Below are 20,310 nucleotides of genomic sequence, written 5' to 3'. Positions count from 1 at the left end.
TAATTATAGACATGGAGCCAGGAAGAGAGGACGCTCTGCCTGTTCCTGAATAAAAACCAGTTCATCAGCATTTCTGCTCCCAGGTCTAAAATGTACATAAGAAATATGATATACACATAATTATAATGATATAACTTATAGTATATTATATATAAATGTACCAGTCTGCTGGTTAATTACATAATCAGGTGGAGGCAGTGACCTCACAGCACAAGCATACTCACAACCTATTATAATATTGTGCTTTACATTGATATATATAGTGTATTTTTTATTACTAACAAACTGCAAGAAGTCAGAAGCAACAGGAGAACACACCATGGCACATGTTTACACAAGAACGTTTTATTCATCTAAATTATTTATTATTAAAATCGACGTAACAGAATTTTTTTCACGTAAAACAAATACATGTTCAAAGCACCATATCAGCCCGATATCAGACACAACTGTCACGTGACATTAAAGAGAAGCTGTCAGTTCATCTCTGCAGAGTGGGCAATCATAATGAAGCAGTTCATTATAAGCTGTAGATTCAAGCTGCGCTTCATAGTTTTGTCCACCAGATGTCACCAAACAGGACTGTGTTGAAAAGCTTCGAGTAATGAACCGTTTTTCAATCCAAGCTTCAGAAAGCTTCATTTGGACATCAGAGGCCGTCTGATGTTAACTGGCAGCCCTTTATAGACTGCTGCTAATTTACCCTGAAGCCAAACCACTGTCTGGGGTTACATACTGAACTAAGCTACACGCACATTTCACACACAATCAAGAGAAATCACAGGTAAGACAATCGTATCCAAAATTCTTGTCTGCAAGCAAAATACAATATAATAACATAAGAACAAGCAAAATATAAGAACGGGTAAATCTGAGGATTATAAACAAACATTCAATAAAACATAACAAACTTTTGTATGAGTTAAATATCAGTATTAAAATCACCCATGTGTGTTTATATGGTTAAGTAATGAAGACAACCTTCATTATACCCTCACACACACACACACACACACACACACACACACACACACACACACACACACACACACACACACACACACACACACGCTGTGTGAAGCTTTGAGAAATGAACGTTTTGTGAACCACTTGGCTGGAAGACTCAACTGCTTCTAGGTGCACATGGAGTAAAGGCAGGAAAGGCACACACACAAGCTAGCTGCTTACCCTAACCATCAAAAATGAATGCCTAACCCTGACCCTTACCCTAAACCTAACCATAACCTAATTGTAACCCTGACACTAAAACCAAATTTTGAGTCTCAAAAATGCCTTCAAACACGTGGGGACTGGGATCTTGGTCCCTGTGAGGCCTGTTTGTCCCCACGAGTATAGTAAACTACCAAGTTTTGGTCCCAGCGAAGATGTTAATACCCGCCCACTCTCACACACTGACTCGCTCTCTCTCTCTCTCTCTCTCTCACACACTCACACACACACACACACACACACACACACACCTACACACACACGCTGTGTGAAGCCTTGAGAAATGAACGTTTTGTGAACCACTTGGCTGGAAGACTCAACTGCTTCTAGGTGCACATGGAGTAAAGGCAGGAAAGGCACACACACAAGCTAGCTGCTTACCCTAACCATCAAAAATGAATGCCTAACCCTGACCCTTACCCTAAACCTAACCATAACCTAATTGTAACCCTGACACTAAAACCAAATTTTGAGTCTCAAAAATGCCTTCAAACACGTGGGGACTGGGATCTTGGTCCCTGTGAGGCCTGTTTGTCCCCACGAGTATAGTAAACTACCAAGTTTTGGTCCCAGCGAAGATGTTAATACCCGCCCACTCTCACACACTGACTTGCTCTCTCTCTCTCTCTCTCTCTCACACACTCACACACACACACACACACACACACACACACACAAACACACACACACACACACACACACACACCTACACACACACACACACCCACACACACACACACCTATACACCTACACACACACCTACACACACCTACACACACCTACACACCTACACACACCTACACACACACACACACACCAAATTAAGGATTGTACATTAACATATGTTATTGTGGAAACTGCTATCGGGACCATACTGAATTTAACCAGATAAATATTTGATATAGTGAGAGAAAGAGAGTAAATGACAAACAGCCATTATAATTCATCATACACTGAGAGTAGCAGACAAATCAATAAAACACCTCTTCCAATTAATCTAATAATTCATTCAGCGTCCATCTGTTTGTTTTTTTATGAGCTTTGTTTGATTTGATAAGTATCTGAGGCTGAGACCACAGGACTGTAAAATCGAATAAATATTATGCTGAACAGTCCAAAAGATTCAATAATCTTTTGGAAATTTTCCCAATTCCTACTAATGAATGTTGTCTTGTTTCAGGATACATAATACCTGCCGTTATCTAAAGACGCATCTGCTTACCTGTATCTTTTGCTTGTTTCTCCTTTTCTGTTTTTTTCTAAACCGAGGACCCGATGGCTTTGACCTTTTCTTGTCCATTTTTGTCCATCAGCAATTTTTCACTCCAGCATCAACACCTAATAGACCTACACCTTGTGGCCCCTAGAGACAAAGCAGCACGTACAAACTCCAAAACATGTACAAAACACAACGGAAGTGCTCCAGGATGCTAGGGGCAATGTTGGGCTTTGTACGTGATTTGTCTCTAGGGGCCACCGTATATATTTATATGTAAACATATATAAATAAAACCACCTTTTTTTTTTACATTAGTAATTCCTTTTGTGCACAATTTCATATTTTTGTTGATAATAAATTAATTAAAGCAACAAAACAACCTGAAGCGCCGGTTAGGAGCCAAAAGAGCCGGTTCTCTAAAAAGAGCTGGAATTTCCATCACTAGCCGTGTGGTGTTCAGGTGTATAACGTGGTGTGGAGGTGTGTATGCAGCAGCACCGAGGTCCTCAGCTGATTTTAATTTCAAATATGTGTTGTCAGATTATAATATTATTTTATGCCATGTTAGACCCTTAATTAAAGATGGTGAATTATTATGTAGTTTTAGTTTGCATGATTCTCCTGAATTAGAAGAAGGTGATAACTATTGCATTTGTTAAGCTGAGTTGCATTACATTAGACTGCTGATTTATTGTGAATGAATGATATTGTTTTATGATGCATTATACTGCTGAGTTATGAGAAATACTGTTTGCAGAAAGTCATCGCCTTATTTGTCTGATTAGAAGAGAACAGAACATACTGGAGAGGTTTTCTGTCCCATCTCAACAGGAGCAGATAAACAGGGAGCCAAGGTCGTAGCTTAGGCGCCGTGTGAGAGAAAGAATGTGAATGTTTAGGCTTTTATGATTAGGTGGGGGCCACTAGAGGCTATAAGAGTTTGATCAATGCTCCACCATTTTGAGATCTGATGCTGTCTGCGTACGGTGTCCATCTCCCACGCGTGTGATCATTAAAATCATCGTTTGACTCAACCCGGCCGGACCAGTGTTGTTATTGTGGTTTTTCCTCTTGTATCCATCCCCAATATTTGAATCCGTAACAGTTTGGGGGCTCGTCCTGTGGTATTGGGGTGGAATTTTGGAGGTTTGGACGGTCCGAGGTTGTCGAACGGACAGGCACGAGCCAGTGGTCTGACGTGAGTGGGCATAAGCCGGCTTATACAAAGGTAAGGCACTACCTGTTGAATTATTTCCAAAGTGTGCCAAATTGGACATGACAAAATTGAAGTCTACTCACTGAAATTACTGGTAGATGTCTGTTTTGATTTTGATGAAAAATCTCATGAGAACTGTGACAGTACTGAGTAGTTAGAGCAGTTGGACTGCTGAGTGAATTTAGTTGGATAGGGAATTGGTCATTTTGTGGGTTAGAGTCCCCATTGGTCAGACAGGTTGGACCTGCGTCAGTCATACACTTGTTTTGGGGTGTTGACTGTTGTTTCAAAGTATTATAAATTTTTCAAGAACGGCAGTTGGACTGCTAAGAAGCGCATAGCCCGGAGGTTACGCTCCCTCCTGGCCGTGGACGCGCGACCTTGACCTGTCAGCTAACAGGGTTAGTTCAGTTTGGCTTAACTGTGGGGTACGGGGCATCCTGGAATAAGCTAGGAGTTAGATGCTCCTTACCGTTTGGAACGGTATCTGCGCTTTTTTGGGCAGCAAAGGTTGGACCTTGGGTGTTGGACACTTTTAAATTGAGTTAGGGACTTTAGAGATGAGGCCAGAAACTGTTGGACAGATACTGGTTAATTGATCACAAAAAAGTTGGACTTTTTCAGTTGGACCGTTAACTTAAATTTGTCAAAATTGTGTAGGCGCTAAATCTGTCAGGCCTGACAGTGATTGTAAATATAAGATGTCTTTGTAATATAAAATAATAGAGCTGTGTGTGAGACGAGACTGTGTGTGACGACAGCGCGCTGCAGCGCTGCGAGCTATTTTTAGACGGTGTGTGAACATGCAAATGAGGTGGCTGCTGTGAAGCGCACAGAGGACTTTTGCTTCCTGTTTAACGTGTTTTTTGAGTTTTATAATTATGATTTGCAAATACTGTTAAAAACCTGTAAATAAGACACTGAGTTTGGTGATTATAATATTACAAATAAGGTTTTGAATGACTAGGGTGAATGTTTGATGTTTGGCTGGGTTTTGATATAGAAGAGACAAATCGTGCATGATTTAGACCGACACTTCAGTCGGCAGAGTGAGATTGAGTGATAAATACAGGGAGTGCAGAATTATTAGGCAAGTTGTATTTTTGAGGAATAATTTTATTATTGAACAACAACCATGTTCTCAATGAACCCAAAAAACTCATTAATATCAAAGCTGAATGTTTTTGGAAGTAGTTTTTAGTTTGTTTTCAGTTTTAGCTATTTTAGGGGGATATCTGTGTGTGCAGGTGACTATTACTGTGTATAATTATTAGGCAACTTAACAAAAAACAAATATATACCCATTTCAATTATTTATTTTCACCAGTGAAACCAATATAACATCTCCACATTCACAAATATACATTTCTGACATTCAAAGACAAAACAAAAACAAATCAGCGACCAATATAGCCACCTTTCTTTGCAAGGACACTCAAAAGCCTGCCATCCATGGATTCTGTCAGTGTTTTGATCTGTTCACCATCAACATTGCGTGCAGCAGCAACCACAGCCTCCCAGACACTGTTCAGAGAGGTGTACTGTTTTCCCTCCTTGTAAATCTCACATTTGATGATGGACCACAGGTTCTCAATGGGGTTCAGATCAGGTGAACAAGGAGGCCATGTCATTAGTTTTTCTTCTTTTATACCCTTTCTTGCCAGCCACGCTGTGGAGTACTTGGACGCGTGTGATGGAGCATTGTCCTGCATGAAAATCATGTTTTTCTTGAAGGATGCAGACTTCTTCCTGTACCACTGCTTGAAGAAGGTGTCTTCCAGAAACTGGCAGTAGGACTGGGAGTTGAGCTTGACTCCATCCTCAACCCGAAAAGGCCCCACAAGCTCATCTTTGATGATACCAGCCCAAACCAGTACTCCACCTCCACCTTGCTGGCGTCTGAGTCGGACTGGAGCTCTCTGCCCTTTACCAATCCAGCCACGGGCCCATCCATCTGGCCCATCAAGACTCACTCTCATTTCATCAGTCCATAAAACCTTAGAAAAATCAGTCTTGAGATATTTCTTGGCCGAGTCTTGACGTTTCAGCTTGTGTGTCTTGTTCAGTGGTGGTCGTCTTTCAGCCTTTCTTACCTTGGCCATGTCTCTGAGTATTGCACACCTTGTGCTTTTGGGCACTCCAGTGATGTTGCAGCTCTGAAATATGGCCAAACTGGTGGCAAGTGGCATCTTGGCAGCTGCACGCTTGACTTTTCTCAGTTCATGGGCAGTTATTTTGCGCCTTGGTTTTTCCACACGCTTCTTGCGACCCTGTTGACTATTTTGAATGAAACGCTTGATTGTTCGATGATCACGCTTCAGAAGCTTTGCAATTTTGAGACTGCTGCATCCCTCTGCAAGATATCTCACTATTTTTGACTTTTCTGAGCCTGTCAAGTCCTTCTTTTGACCCATTTTGCCAAAGGAAAGGACGTTGCCTAATAATTATGCACACCTGATATAGGGTGTTGATGTCATTAGACCACACCCCTTCTCATTACAGAGATGCACATCACCTAATATGCTTAATTGGTAGTAGGCTTTCGAGCCTATACAGCTTGGAGTAAGACAACATGCATGAAGAGAATGATGTGGACAAAATACTCATTTGCCTAATAATTCTGCACTCCCTGTACAGCTGTCATTTGTTTCAGTTTTGTGGTGTGAAGCAGGATTTATAAGATTTTTAACTGACTCTTGGTTCAGCTCAATAATATAAGCGGTTACATTTGATTTACTGTTGGTTTTATCATAATATAGGGTGTGATCAAGCACGAATTTCAGCTGTGTGTGTGACAGGAACTCTGCATGCCCATAGGGGACAACTGCCTGACTGTGAGAAGTATGCACCGAGAGAGAGAGAGAGTAAAATCTAGGCGGATGAAGTGAGCTGATGTTTTCAGAAAAGAAATACTAAGTGAATGTTTTAGTGTGTTAATACAGGTGGATTTCTCTCAACCTGGAAACCTGAGTACAGCGGCAAAAGCATAAACAGAATTGGGACGACAGACAGGCCAAGCTTTGGCTCAAAAGTTTACAGCTTGACCTCACTTTGTCCCCACCCCGAAAAGAAACTTAAAGGACATCTTCTCCTCCAGTTATCGGTTACCATCACTGGAAATTTGCAGGCAAGTTTTTGACTGAATTGTTGTTGGCACCATGTGTCCCTGAATCTCACAAGCAAGCCCTAACTCCTGGCTGAAGACATGGAATGCTGTTATTTAAGGTGGGAAATCAAAATTTGGGAAACAAAATAAAAACACACACACAACCAGAGAAATGTATGAGAAAGGCACGTGTTAGAAGAAATGCCTTGTTTGAGAAAAAAGTTAAAATAACCCACCCACAAACGCACACACACGCAATGAAGAAACAGCTTACATTCATGAACACGTGAAGATTTTCCAACAAGGTTAAAGCAGCGAAATTTAACATACACCTGTTGTTAAATGATGAAGTTTGTCCACTACTAACAAATAAACTCTCTGGGTTGCAGGACAACAACTTATCTTCAAAAAAGACACTGGTCTGACCAACCAGTGATGACACGACAAATTTAGTGGTTAAAAGATTCAAATTGTGACATGTTTTCTGCTGATTGATTAATACAAGTGATTACTGAATGAAAGAAAATTCCTTTTATGGGCTTTTAAACATGATCTTAAGAATTTTAACATGTACCTGTGTTGTCCTGTCAGCTTGGTGGGTTATGAGTTGATTATATAGTGAGAAAAAACAAAAAAAAGGGGGAGAGAAGGCTGACACAGGGCCTGGCCCGGTGTTTCTCCCCTCTCCGAATAACACAGCCAACACAACATCATTTTCCTGTTCGTCTGTTTTTGTTTTGTTTTTGTTTTGTTTTTGTTTTTTCTCTTTATGCTTGATTACAGGCTGCTTTGCCGAGGCTGACCTGGACTCCTGCTCTCCCCTCTACCATCTTTGCTCACTCCTCTACCATCTTTGATGTGACCCTGACCAAATGCTACAGCAGCTGGACCCACAACAACAACCTGAAAATGTCAACAGAGCTGCAGGAAAACGATCTCATGCAGCGGAGACGGAGAGCGTTAAATCCAAGGCCCGTTTCACTACACGGGGGAGATTTCCAGACAGCTTCAGCTAACAGAGCTCTGACGAGACGCCCATTAAGCCCAGAGGAAAAGTGAGGCCGAGCAAAAGAATGCTGACCTTAACAACTGTGCATTAAAACTGTGCAGGACAGTGACTGACCAACACTAGAGGCTATAAGAGTTTGATCAATGCTCCACCATTTTGAGATCTGATGCTGTCTGCGTACGGTGTCCATCTCCCACGCGTGTGATCATTAAAAATCATCGTTTGACTCAACCCGGCCGGACCAGTGTTGTTATTGTGGTTTTTCCTCTTGTATCCATCCCCAATATTTGAATCCGTAACAGTGTCTTGGGCATAACTTTGTTTATGGCAGCCTGTGTGATTCATGCTGTATTCACCTTGCACGCTAAGATGCTGGCCAATTAAATCACCAGGAAGGCTGATGAACACCCGCCAGGCTGCATAAAGTTTGATTAAAATCTGCTGCAGAACATAACTGTGAATTCTGACAGCCAATTTCACATGTTAGTGTTTCAGTCCCTAAAGACTGGCAATAAATGGAAATGTCAAATGATTCATTACAAGGAGCTTCCAACTTTAGAGGCTGGTTAATCGTGACAAATCTTTTCCTTCACTCAGGTTACCTAGTAGATTGCGGCTCAAGCAGTGAACACATGTTATCTCTATTCGGACTTTCCCAAGTGTTCTTTATTTCTTTGCTCTTGCTGTTTTCTTTTATTAAGCAGCTTTAATCTTGTCCCAGCTGTGGTTCAGGTGGTACAGTTGGTACCAGTCGCAGGGTCAGTGGATTGGTCCACAGTTTCCTCCAGTCCACATGCCAAAGTATCCTTGGACAAGACACTGAACCCCAAGTCCATCAGCGTGTGTGAATGTTGGCTAAAGCCCTCAGGCACAGATAGAAGTGCTGCATGAACGTGTGTGACTGGGTACATGAGACATGTAGCAGAAAGTGCTGTGAGTAGACAGGACCTATGCAAGTACGACACCGTTTACAAACAACCAACACTTTTCATTTTCACTTTTTTTCACTTTCATTGTGTTTTTATTTTGCCAGGGTGCATGCCTTATTTTCTCTCATCCAGTGTTATGTTGATTTATTCATCATTCAGTCTTATGTGGAGTTCAGGTCCAGAGATAATAATTGAGGCCAAACGCCACTTTTAAGATTGGATATAAAACTTTATTTTTTAATAAAAAGGGCAGTGATGCTAAACCAGCCTTTAGTTATGCTGCTATCTCCTTAAATCTAGTGTTGCTAGCTATTTCCCAGGCTAACTGCTGCTCAGTTCCCCAAAACAAACAACCACTGAGGCACAACTCAAAGTTAAAAATGTGCTCTGATGAAAGGATCAGTTTGGCTGGACTCTCTGCTGTTGCAATAAAGTAATAATGTCTTAACATCCATCCATCCAGGGTTTCTGGAGATGAGAGGATTTAGAGGTTAGCAGTGAAATAGCTCAATAAAGGAGAATCCATGTTCTAGTATTTCTGAAACAAACAAACAAAAACATGGAAAACCATCTAAACTTTGTATGAAATGTAAGGAAAGTTGTGTCTGTTCATTTATTTCTTTGTTGTAAAAATGCTTCTTGGCAACAAATCTTATGTCAGTTCACCTAATATGACATATGTAGTAGCAAATAATAAATAAATAATAACCTGTGGTATGCTTACACTTGATCTACATGCAACTATACAAACATGTCAGGATTATTATATTGACTGCTTGATCTACTGCAGTGACAACACAGAGGCCTCAAACCTGTCACGATCCTGGATCATTGACCCAGCGTTTTCAGTTTTCTTGTGTTTTGATGTCATTTTGTATTATGTTTCATGTTTAAGTCGTCTTTGGTTAAGTTGATTCTCTAGTGCCGAGGTTGTCCCTGTTTAGATTTGTATTAGTTAGTATTTCCCCCCTTGTGTTTTTGCCCTCTGTGTCTCCCTCTGTGTGGCTGTGATTGTCTTTGTTGTGAGTTCTTGCTTCCCTCATGTTTCATTCTGTTCCTCTTCCTGTCATGTTATCCATGTTTCCCCAGTCATGTTCTCTGGGGCTGTGTCCAAGTTCAGGGGTATCATGCTTCGAAGGACCCGGCCTACCCGGTCCACATAGGGCGGGTCCTTCGAAGGCCGGGTAGGCCGGAAGTGAGCTGCTGTGAAATTGGACAGTCTTCTACTCTTCAGTAAAGTCTGCACTCACTTCTGTGTTTTTCCGGTCGCTAGCGCCAAAGCGTGACAACTTTAAAATGGACCCAGAAATGTCGCAGTGACTGAATGATTGCTGGTCATTCGTGCACATTTACTATATTATATAAAATATGTAAACCAAATCTCTGTGAAACTTATAGAAGAACATTTTCTATTTCTGTTTATTTTCTATTATTCATTTGATCCTGTAACTGATTTGTGTGCATAGATGGCCCTGGAGTGTCCTCAGGGAGAGAGGGAATTAGGACAGGAAGCAAATCAATACAACACAACTCTTAGTAATTGCATTTATTAACTTTTGTTCTTAAGAATTATCTTCTTGATATCACACATACATACTTTGTATTTTTAAGATATCTCATTTCCTTCTGGCCTGCAGGGGGTGACTTTCCGCTGCAGGCTCGTCTTCTCCAGAATTGTCCTGATCACACACAACAAATAAGAGACGAGAGAAAATTGTACAACCACCAGATGGCGAAAGAGTCCCACTGCAACTTTAAGCCATGAAGGATGTGTCTTGATGTTTGCTTGTGATAAATCTGCTTTATGTGAGTCTTTTTCAGAAAGTAACAGTAATATGTCTGATTATATGTCTTTAATCAGTAAAGTCTTGCTTTGCTAGAAATCAATAAATAATAAAATTGTAAACATGCAGCTGTATGTTAGAAGTCAAAGGGTCCTTAAGTCTTCTGTAAATTGACGGGGATCAAATGAAGGACACAAGTATCTGTTCTTACTCTAATAAATGCTGCTTTAATATCCAACAGACTATTTTCCTTCCTCATCAGCAGTAAACAGCTCGACTGCGTCTGTGCATTTGTGTCCTCCATACTTGTTTACACAGACATCTCAGGCTTGATGCCACGATGCAGTGTAGAAACCTGACAACCCTCTGACTCATGTTCAAATGTTCAAGGACATTTCTCAGGATCATGTATGACCCCTTTTTGACATTTGGACTTTCATTAATAATATTTGTGTTTCTGAGTCATTTTTGTGGAGACTTCTGTCCAACGTAGTGTCCAAATGAAGCCTGAAGCTTTTCTTCACCCTCTTGTCAGATGGTCAGCAACAAAACTCTGTTCCAACCAATGTCTGATAAGAGATGAGACACAGCAGCTGAGCAAATGATCATTTCATGCTGAAGACATCCTCAGACAGAATTAAACACATACATAAACACAGCCTGGTGCCAATAACACAGCTAATGACACTGCTGTATCACTGGCTTTACTGATTAAAGACCATATCTGAAGGAAATCTTTCAACACAACAGAAAGTGACCTTTTAAACCTGCCACACTGATGCTGCATTCAAGGACCATTAAAAACATCTGAAAGGACTTAAGAACATCAAGAAAATGTGACTTGTTTCTCTGTAATGAAGCTGTTTTAGTGAAGAAAGTTGAAAGGTCACAGAGCGACTGCTGAATCTTCTGCTCTAAACATGAACTCTGAACTTTGTGATGCTTCAGGAGGAAAACTGCTTCAGTTATTCTCTCAGATTAGTTTCATATTTTCTGCATCAGATTTGAGTGAGATCCTGGAATGAAGACAGAAGAAAAGACTTTGTTCAAAGTTTGATTTATAGTCAAACCTTCCAGTTTATTCACACAATAAAACATCAACACAATATATGAATTCATTCATTAAAATCACAGTTTTTCCTCATTTCTTTGATGATTTTGACAAAAACAAACACAAACACACACACATGGTCTGCCATACTCATGAAGAGAAATGTCGACATTTTTCAATACAAATATTCCAGAAACATTTAGAGGATAGAGAAGTTTACATTTTCATGTGGAGAAATATTTTAGTAAATCAAAATGATGATGAGCAGTGATAGCCTCCATAAACAGTCACAGGAAAGATCTCCTTTAAAAACTCAGAAACATCAAGAGAACAACTAGAAGATGTGGAGGTACCACCCATAATGTTTGACTGACAGCTGATCTCTGTGCAGAAATGATGGAGAGAAAATAAAATGAAACTAAAATACAGATTTAAACCCACAATATGAAAGACTTCAGTCTATTTCACTTTAATCAACTCAGCTGTGGCTCCATAATAAAGCCAAAGTCCAGCATAGAGCGGCTGAGTGAATGTGGTCTGGACTCTGTGGAGGAGAGTCATGGTTTCAGAGACGCTGTAGAAGGACAAAATACTTGCTCTGTGATCCAGGTACACTCCTACTCTGGAGGAACGAGGACCTGAGACAGGAGTTTGGATGTTGTTGTACCAAAATGTATAACTGTTGTTGATACAATCTAATGACCAAGATTTGTCATTACGTCCAAATCTACATTCATTACCCCCTCCTTTTCTGCTGATATTCTTGTATGCGACTGCTACATAAACTCCTTCCCCTCTCCACTCCACCTCCCAGTAACAACGTCCAGTCAGACTCTCTCTACTCTGGACCTGAAACCATCCAGTGAATCTGTCTGGATGATCAGAAAAAGACTGTTGTTGATTCATTAATGTTACTTTTCTGTTCCCCTCTGATAATAACAGCTGTTTGTTTGCTGTGTCTGGATCCAGTGTGATTTCACATGAATATTTTAAGAATTCAGCTCTGGTCTTTGGCTCTGGTGGATCTGACAGTAAAACATCCACTTCAGTGACTGTCAGTGAGATGTTTGTCCATTCCTCTCTCAGAATGTCCTGTAGTTTATCTCTGACCTCTGACACAGCTGCTGTCACATCCTCAAAGTAGCTCAGAGGACGGATATTGATGCTGGATGAGTCTGTAGACTCACTGAGTGCTGACAGTGAGGGGTAGTTGTGTAGAAACTGGATGTGATCCTCTGTGTGTGAGAGCTGCTTCAGCTCAGCATCTTTCCTCTTCAGCTCAGTGATCTCCTGCTCCAGCTTCTCCTGAAGCTCTTTGACTCGACTCACTTCAGTTTCCTGCTGGGATCTGATCTGCTGCTTCACATCAGAGCTTCTTTTCTGGATGAGATGGATCAGCTCAGTGAAGATCTTCTCACTGTGCTCCACTGTTTGATCAGCAGACTGATTGATGGCCTCCACCTCCTGTTGAAGCAGCTTCACATCTTTCTCTCTGTCCTGGATTCTCTGCTGGATGTTTTGTCGACTCACCTCCAGCTCTCTCTGCCTCTCAGTCCTTTCTGCTGCAGCTGAGACTGTGTCGTGGCCTTTATGTTCATCCACAGAGCAGAGATAACAGATACTCTGCTGATCAGTACGGCAGAACATCTTCATCACCTCATCATGACGAGAGCAGATGTTCTCCTGGAGCTTCTTGGAGGGCTCCACCAGCTTGTGTCTCTTTAATTGAACCACATCATGATGAGGCTGAAGGTGTTTCTCACAGTAAGAGACCAAACACACCAGACAGGATTTCACAGCTTTTAGCTTCATGCCAGTGCAGAAATCACAGGCCACATCTTCAGGTCCAGCATAGCAGTGATCAGCAGGAGCAGCTTGGAGTCCAGTCTTCTTCAGCTCCTCCACTAAATCTGCTAACATGGTGTTTTTCTCCAGGACAGGCCTCGCTGTGAAAGTCTGTCTGCACTGAGGGCAGCTGTAGATTTTCTTCTTTTGCTCTTCATCCCAGAAGCTTTTAATACAGTTCATGCAGTAGCTGTGTCCACAGGGAATAGTCACCGGATCCTTCAGTAGATCCAAACAGACTGAACAGCAGATTTTTGTTTGATCCATTTGATTCATGTGCTGTGCCGTTTCACCGTCTCTCAGTGACTGTCAGACAGTTTCACTTCCTCTGAACAGAAACAACCTCTGTGCTCTGAAGGGAAACAGATCTCTGCTCTTGTTCACCTCCTACAGGAAATGAGGCTCACCAGCAACTGCATTTACACCATGTTGTTTAGACCCATCCTGATACAGACACATCTGTGAAGGGAGGCACTAAAGAAATATTCTTACAGAGCGACCAAGAGCCAATCACATGATGCAGGGTGTGGTATGTGTGATTACAACATGCAGTAACAAGTCTGACCCAGGTAAACTGGTTTAACTGGTTTAAACTGTTAAAATTAGTTTCAACTGGGTCAGCCCAGTTTAACTTTTCTTGAGTTATGACAGTCAACACTCAGCGAGTTCATTCTATATTTCAAAAAGTTCAGCAAAGTTTAGGATGTTGTGATGAATAAAAATAAATCACATTTTATATTTTGACATTTTCTAATCTTAGTTCATTCTCACACTTACAGAATGATGCATGGGAACAACTGACTCCACTAAATCAAACCTATGTTCAAATGAGATTATGATCATTAAATAGTAACAAATATTTAAATTTAGCAACAACAAATGCAGATCGGTCCACAGTGTTTAAAAAACAAACAAACAAACATTATTTTGTAGTTTTTCCTGTGTACACAGTCACAGTGGAGTTTAAATGAAAACTTTCAAGTTTAATTTAAGGTTTTAGTAAAATTTTGCCTGAACTGTTTAGTAATTTTTCACAAAGTGTCCATGTCAGTAATTCATTCAAATGTATTTTGGTCTTAAACTGATCCAGTAAATGTAACTTTTTCTCACCTACTTAATCGAGTATTTTAGTTGTTTAACTGTCATTATAACTAAACTGAACATCCAAAGCTTTTCTCACTGCAGTTTTGTTGTGCAGTTATAGCAGCACTTTGAATCATCCACAGTTTTATAGAACTGTCTGTTGAATTGTTGTTTTGTTTGGTGCGATGCTTGCTTTTATTTAAATATTGATGATAATTTGATATATTTGATTATTTATTACTGGTGCAAACAATTCATTTATTCATGGTGCAAATATATAGTAGACTCAGGAGTTTAACTCAGTTTTCTTGGCCTTTGTTTATCGTTCATTTAAAATCTTAATGGGTAAATCAGAATCAGAATCAGAATACTTTATTAATCCCGAAGGAAATTAGGGTTACAGCAGGCAGCACGCTAATGGCGCATGCACACTTACAAAGGAACCTTCTGACCAACTTTACACAAACATCACATTGGGGAGACATGTCAGAAAGGTAGGCTGATAGGAAAAAAACAACAAAAATACATAACATGAGGTTAGAGGAGGAGAAAAAAACCTCCACTCAGACTGAGCTCCTAGTGGGAGAACAGTTTGATAACAGAAAAAACACCTCAGCACAAAAAGCACATGACTATCAATACACCATAGAAACACAAGACAAGCAACAGGGGCGGGTAAAGGGTGAATGAGAGCCGGTGTAGACAGCGCATCCGGTCCTGCAGCATGTCTGCGCTGGTCCAGTCGACTGCCATCTGCCCCAGTAGGGCACAAGCATCGAAGGCGTTTGGAAAGGGAGGGGGGATCAGTGTGTGCATATCAGTGTATGTGTGTGTGTGTCCAGAGTTCAGCGGAGACAGTGTCCTTCGCCCTGCTAGGCTAAGTAAACAGTCTTCCAGCCAACCCAGGTGGCCTTGCATGGAATGGGGGGAACAGTCTAAACAGTCGTTATCAGGGTGTTTTGTTCAGCTCCAGCCTTGAGACTGCAGCTGGCGCCGAAGGGGTCTCCGCATGAAGTGATGATGGTTTTTATTTTAGTGCGAACAACTCATATGAATTTCAAAGCTGTTCTAACAGTCCAACACTGGTCTCTCAATCTCCCGTTGGAGAGCCGCGAGCTTCTCCATGATGTTATCCAAACTTACGTTTCGTGATGTTGTCATTCTTTTTGCTCAAAGAGCAGGTTCTGAGCACTCATGACCGCAGTGCACTTCCCCAAGATATGATCAATTTGCGCTCAAAGGTGTTAGTCGAGCTAGCCACTCCAGATGTAATCCAGTTTTCCACTCAGAGGTCTTGTTCTGAGTATTCACGGCAGCCGTGCGTTCTCCAAGATCTTCTCCGTGCTGCACTCAATGAGCCCATTTTGAGAAACTCACGCCTCGTCCCATCATTTCAATCCCAGCGGGCAGCCTTGTGGGGGTTTGAACAGCCGGTTCCGCTTCCTTAATTCTTCGATAAGCCAGGGCCAAGCCAGCTCCGATCAGCAAGAACCCTGTTATCATGGTTCCGAATAGGTAGATATCTTCAGCAGTCAGGCTCAGCCGAGCCCAGACTTCTCGTTGAGAAGGGGTGTCAATTGCATTCAGAGACCAGTTGATCAAATCCATAATTCCTCTTTTAGGTTTTAGAGAACAGACTGTGAGAGAGTCTTCCAGGGAGAAGTAAGTAAAAACACAAGACAAGACAAGGACATAAGAAGCTAAGCAGGGAAGATAAGGAGAGGAGAGGAGAAAAGTGCGACCGCCTTCGCTGAGAGCCCTGTAAGTCTCTCTAAAGATCATCATAATTACATATGAAATTATATGTACAAATTATATGTTCCATTACACTATTAACAGCACAGATTATACAGCAAACATCAGATTCATGGATGGAGCCAGAGGCTGAATGACTGTTCAGTCCTCTTTAGGAAACGATCTTCATATGACGACAAACACGACAACAATCAGCTGTCAAACTGTACAAGAAGTTCACAGTAATGTAAAAGAAGTTATATCACTTTATTTTTAAATGTACGCACTCAGGGTCAGGACTGAAGACACTGATCGAGAAAATACTCTAAATATAAATATTCACCTAAACATTCAAAATTATTCAATTGCATGAAAAGAAATATGAACTCTCTACAATACTGGCTTCTGATTGGCTGAAAAAGCAGGTGCTGAACTTCAGAAGAGCTAAAGCTGCAAAACTGTGTAAAACCAGAGTGGATGCTGCCCTCTGACCTTTCAGAAGTACGATCTTTTTATGAAGACAGAGGCAGAGTTATTATTCATCACTTTAAAGATGATATTCGTTATCTGTTCTTCACTCGTTGTCTAGTAAAGTCCAGAGCAGGGGTCCCCAAACTTTTTCCTTCTCTGATGGGGGGCCAGGGTCAGTTTGTAACAGAAAAAGTGTGACGATCGCAGGTTTGCCGAAATGTAAACATTTATTGTTTTCCAGAAAGCCACACATAACCAAATATTAATAACCCTTTCCGAGATCAAATAACCCTCTCTGGGTTCTTAACAGAAAAAATTAACTTAGGAAATACTTAATAACACTATTTATGACATCAATAAATAATCAAATAACCCTCTCTGGGTTCTTCACAGAAAGAAAGTTTCTGTTGTGCCGTGCACAATCTTACGCTTCAGTTGTCAGAGCAGAATCTCTTAAATGACTCATATGAGCAGTCTCTCAAAGTTCTTGTGTTCTTTCCTTATAATCCAGTGTTGTAGGTTCCAGTAGGGTAGCCTAGTAGACACCACTGTTTGCTCTCTCTCACCAACTTCCCTCTGAAAACCACAAAGCAAGCAGGCTGAGAAACCGAACTAAGTGATACAGCACCTACACAGCACAAAACATTTTCACAAGCTTTTTTCAATGGTTGTGGAGATGGATTTTATCCCAGTAGATTTTATTATGATTCTATTTGTTTATACTCAGAATAACTCATTCAAGTCACAAAAGTGAGCTTACCTATGTACTGTATGTTCATCAGTGTGAACTGTGGGCCTGCATCTGGCCGGTGAGAAGTTGAGTGTCCGGTTCCATTCTAGTCACAGCCAGTCTCAAACACTGATGCAGATGTTCATCTGTCAATCTTGATCTCATCGGAGTTTTCATGAGTTTCATGCGTGAAAAGGTTTGCTCGCAGATATACGTGCTGCCAAAAAGTGTGGACATCTTCATTGCGTGTTTTTTATGTTAGGGTACGTGTCATTTGGGAGGGCGGCATAGAAGTCAAGGAGACTGTTGGGCTTGAATGCGTCTTTCAGAACATCAGAGTTCTGTAACTCGGCCAGCTCAAACTGATAAAAAGTAGGGCTGGGTATCGTCACCTGGACAAAGAAATCAAAGCAGGAGAAAAACAAGCTTTTTACATTTATTCAAAGGCATTATGTGAATGTACTCTGAGCCACAGCCTCCTAAAGTAAAGACATTTTATCATCTAAACCAGACAGAGTCATGTTTTCAGCAGTGTCTGTATCCTCCATATAGACCATGCCATGGTCCACCTAGGGTGACCAGGTGTCTGACTTTATGTGGGACTACACAGCGCTCAGTCCTTGTTTCCCTGTGCCACACACACATTGAGCCAATGTCCAGTTTTTTTATTGACTCTAGTTTCTGTCGATCGGTAGGCCCACAAAAAAACCCTGTACAGGAAGTAGATTTCATCTCTCTGATAAAAGGAGTTCTAATCCCTGATCCTATGAGTCTGACCCAGTAGATAATATTTATATGATCATATTTATGCCTTTGTTGTTTCACAAAGGGTTAAAAACATTCACAGGTTGGACTGTGGTTCTCCTTTTAGCGTCTCTGCTGGAATTTGAACTGTGAACCTCTTAGATCCAAACTTCTGAACTGCTCATCTCACAGAGGACAAAAGGGAAGAACCCCGAATCTCTTCTTCACCTCACTTTTATACCTGCTCACCCTTTCTCCCCCCTTCCCTCAGTGGACGTCACATCTTCACACCAATCAGGTTGTTGACATTTGATCATCTGATGTCCACCCACACCTCAACTCTCTCTCTGTCTGATTTACAAGATTTAACACAAACTTTAAACTTTAAAATCACTTCATTACATTTTCTTTGTTATTCTTAAGACAGAAAATTCACATTCAGAAACTTAACACAGAATAAAACAGAGTAGCCAGTAGTGGGACATGGTTCCAGCAACTCTGATGGTGACGGCCCGTTTGAAGCTGAAGCTCCGGCACATGTGTCAAAAAATCAACACACTGCTTCAGAAACGCTGTGCTGAGGCTTCGTTTAGAAATATGATATACACATAATTATAATGATATAACTTATAGTATATTATATATAAACGTACCAGTCTGCTGGTTAATTACATAATCAGGTGGAGGCATTGACCTCACAACCTCCTATAAGCTTTAAGTTAAGGTTACTTTATTTATACCCACAGGTAAATTTGCTTTACAGAACAATGATAGCATTTGGCCTCCCTTCACAAACACACACACCTAATGAAACCTGACAAAACACATATTTAGTAATTAAACAAAGTGAATCAAATCAAAAACAATTCTTATTGAGTTCAGTGACAGCAGCAGGGACAAAGCTGTTTTTATAATGCTTTGTCCTGCATCTTGGAACTAGAAACCTCCGTCCTGAAGAAAGAAGCTAAATCCACCCCGTAGAGGATGGGAACCATTTTTAAGGATTGATTAAGCCATCTGTGGTACCTGTTTAGAGTACAGGGAGTCTAAACAGGCCTGTGACTCATCTATCAGACGACTGGACCATCTCACTAACTAATTCAGTCAATTTTTCTCTGTGACAGAGGTCTGACTGAACCATGCCACCAAACAAAAAGATAAAACAGACTCAATAAAAGAACAAGAAAACAAAGTTAAAATCTTTCGCTCAATGTGGAAATGAGCAAGTTTCCTGAGGCAGTAAAGGCACTGGTGACCCTTTTTACAGACCGATTTGCAATAAAAGTTCAGTTTTTCATTGATTATGGTCCCAAGATATTTATATGATTGCACTTGCTCTATTTTCTGACCTTTAATTAAAGTGACTCTGTGCCCATTTTGTTGTTTCCTAAAATCAATAACCATATCTTTTGTTTTAGATATGTTCAATTGGAGATAAGACTCCTCCCACCACTGAACAAAGTCATCAATGATTGGACCGTGGTGAGTTTCACCCTCTTTCAGTAAGCTGACAATAACAAAGTCATCTGTAAATTTAATGATGGCCCTGTTTTCATATCTGCTCTGTCACATGTTTGTAAAGAGAATGAATAATAAGGGCGATAAGAGACACCCTGGAGGAGAAGCTGTGGAGGAGAACACTGGGTCAGACAGAACCCCATTTATTCTCACTCTTTGTGACCTGTCAGTTAAAAGATCTAAAATCCAGCAAACCAGGTTTTTCCTGATTTCAAACTCCTCTAAAAGTCTTTTAATTAAAATATGGGGCTGTGTTGTATTAAAAGTTGAAGAAAAATCAATGAAAAGAAGTCTTGCAAAAGTCCCTTTACTCTCTGCATGTTTAAGAATCAGATTTAGAGTCAAAAGCGCGTCCTGCACTCCTCTGTTGGGCCTGTACGCAAACTGCATTGGATCCAGCTGATATTCAATCTCTTCCATAATCACATTTCTGATGATTTTTTCAAAGACTTTCATGACAACTCAGGTGAGGCAACAGGCCTGAAGTCATTCAGGACGTTTGGACGACTAGATTTAGGGACATGAACGACGACAGCTTCCTTCCAAAGCGAGGGCACATTTTGTATTTGAAAGGATTTATTAAAAATAACCTGAAATTTAGGACTGAGTTCTTTATCGCAAGATTTAATTAGGCGGCACT

At 40.8% G+C, this 20,310-nt stretch overlaps 1 protein-coding gene across 1 annotated transcript; it reads right to left on the bottom strand.

Moving 5' to 3' along the window:
• Window positions 1-11,566: 11,566 nt before the first annotated feature.
• LOC146368761 (tripartite motif-containing protein 16-like) lies at window positions 11,567-13,927 on the bottom strand. Its single transcript, XM_084911676.1, has one exon. The coding sequence runs from the start codon at window positions 13,664-13,666 to the stop codon at window positions 12,005-12,007; it is 1,662 nt and encodes a 553-aa protein (XP_084767802.1). The 5' UTR covers window positions 13,667-13,927; the 3' UTR covers window positions 11,567-12,004.
• Window positions 13,928-20,310: the final 6,383 nt, after the last annotated feature.

This window comes from Perissodus microlepis, chromosome 18, assembly GCF_051167445.1.
Source record: "Perissodus microlepis isolate ML-2025 ecotype Zambia chromosome 18, ASM5116744v1, whole genome shotgun sequence".
In the NCBI taxonomy this organism is placed as follows: Eukaryota; Metazoa; Chordata; class Actinopteri; order Cichliformes; family Cichlidae; genus Perissodus; species Perissodus microlepis.
This window is presented reverse-complemented; position numbering and strand designations above follow the sequence as displayed.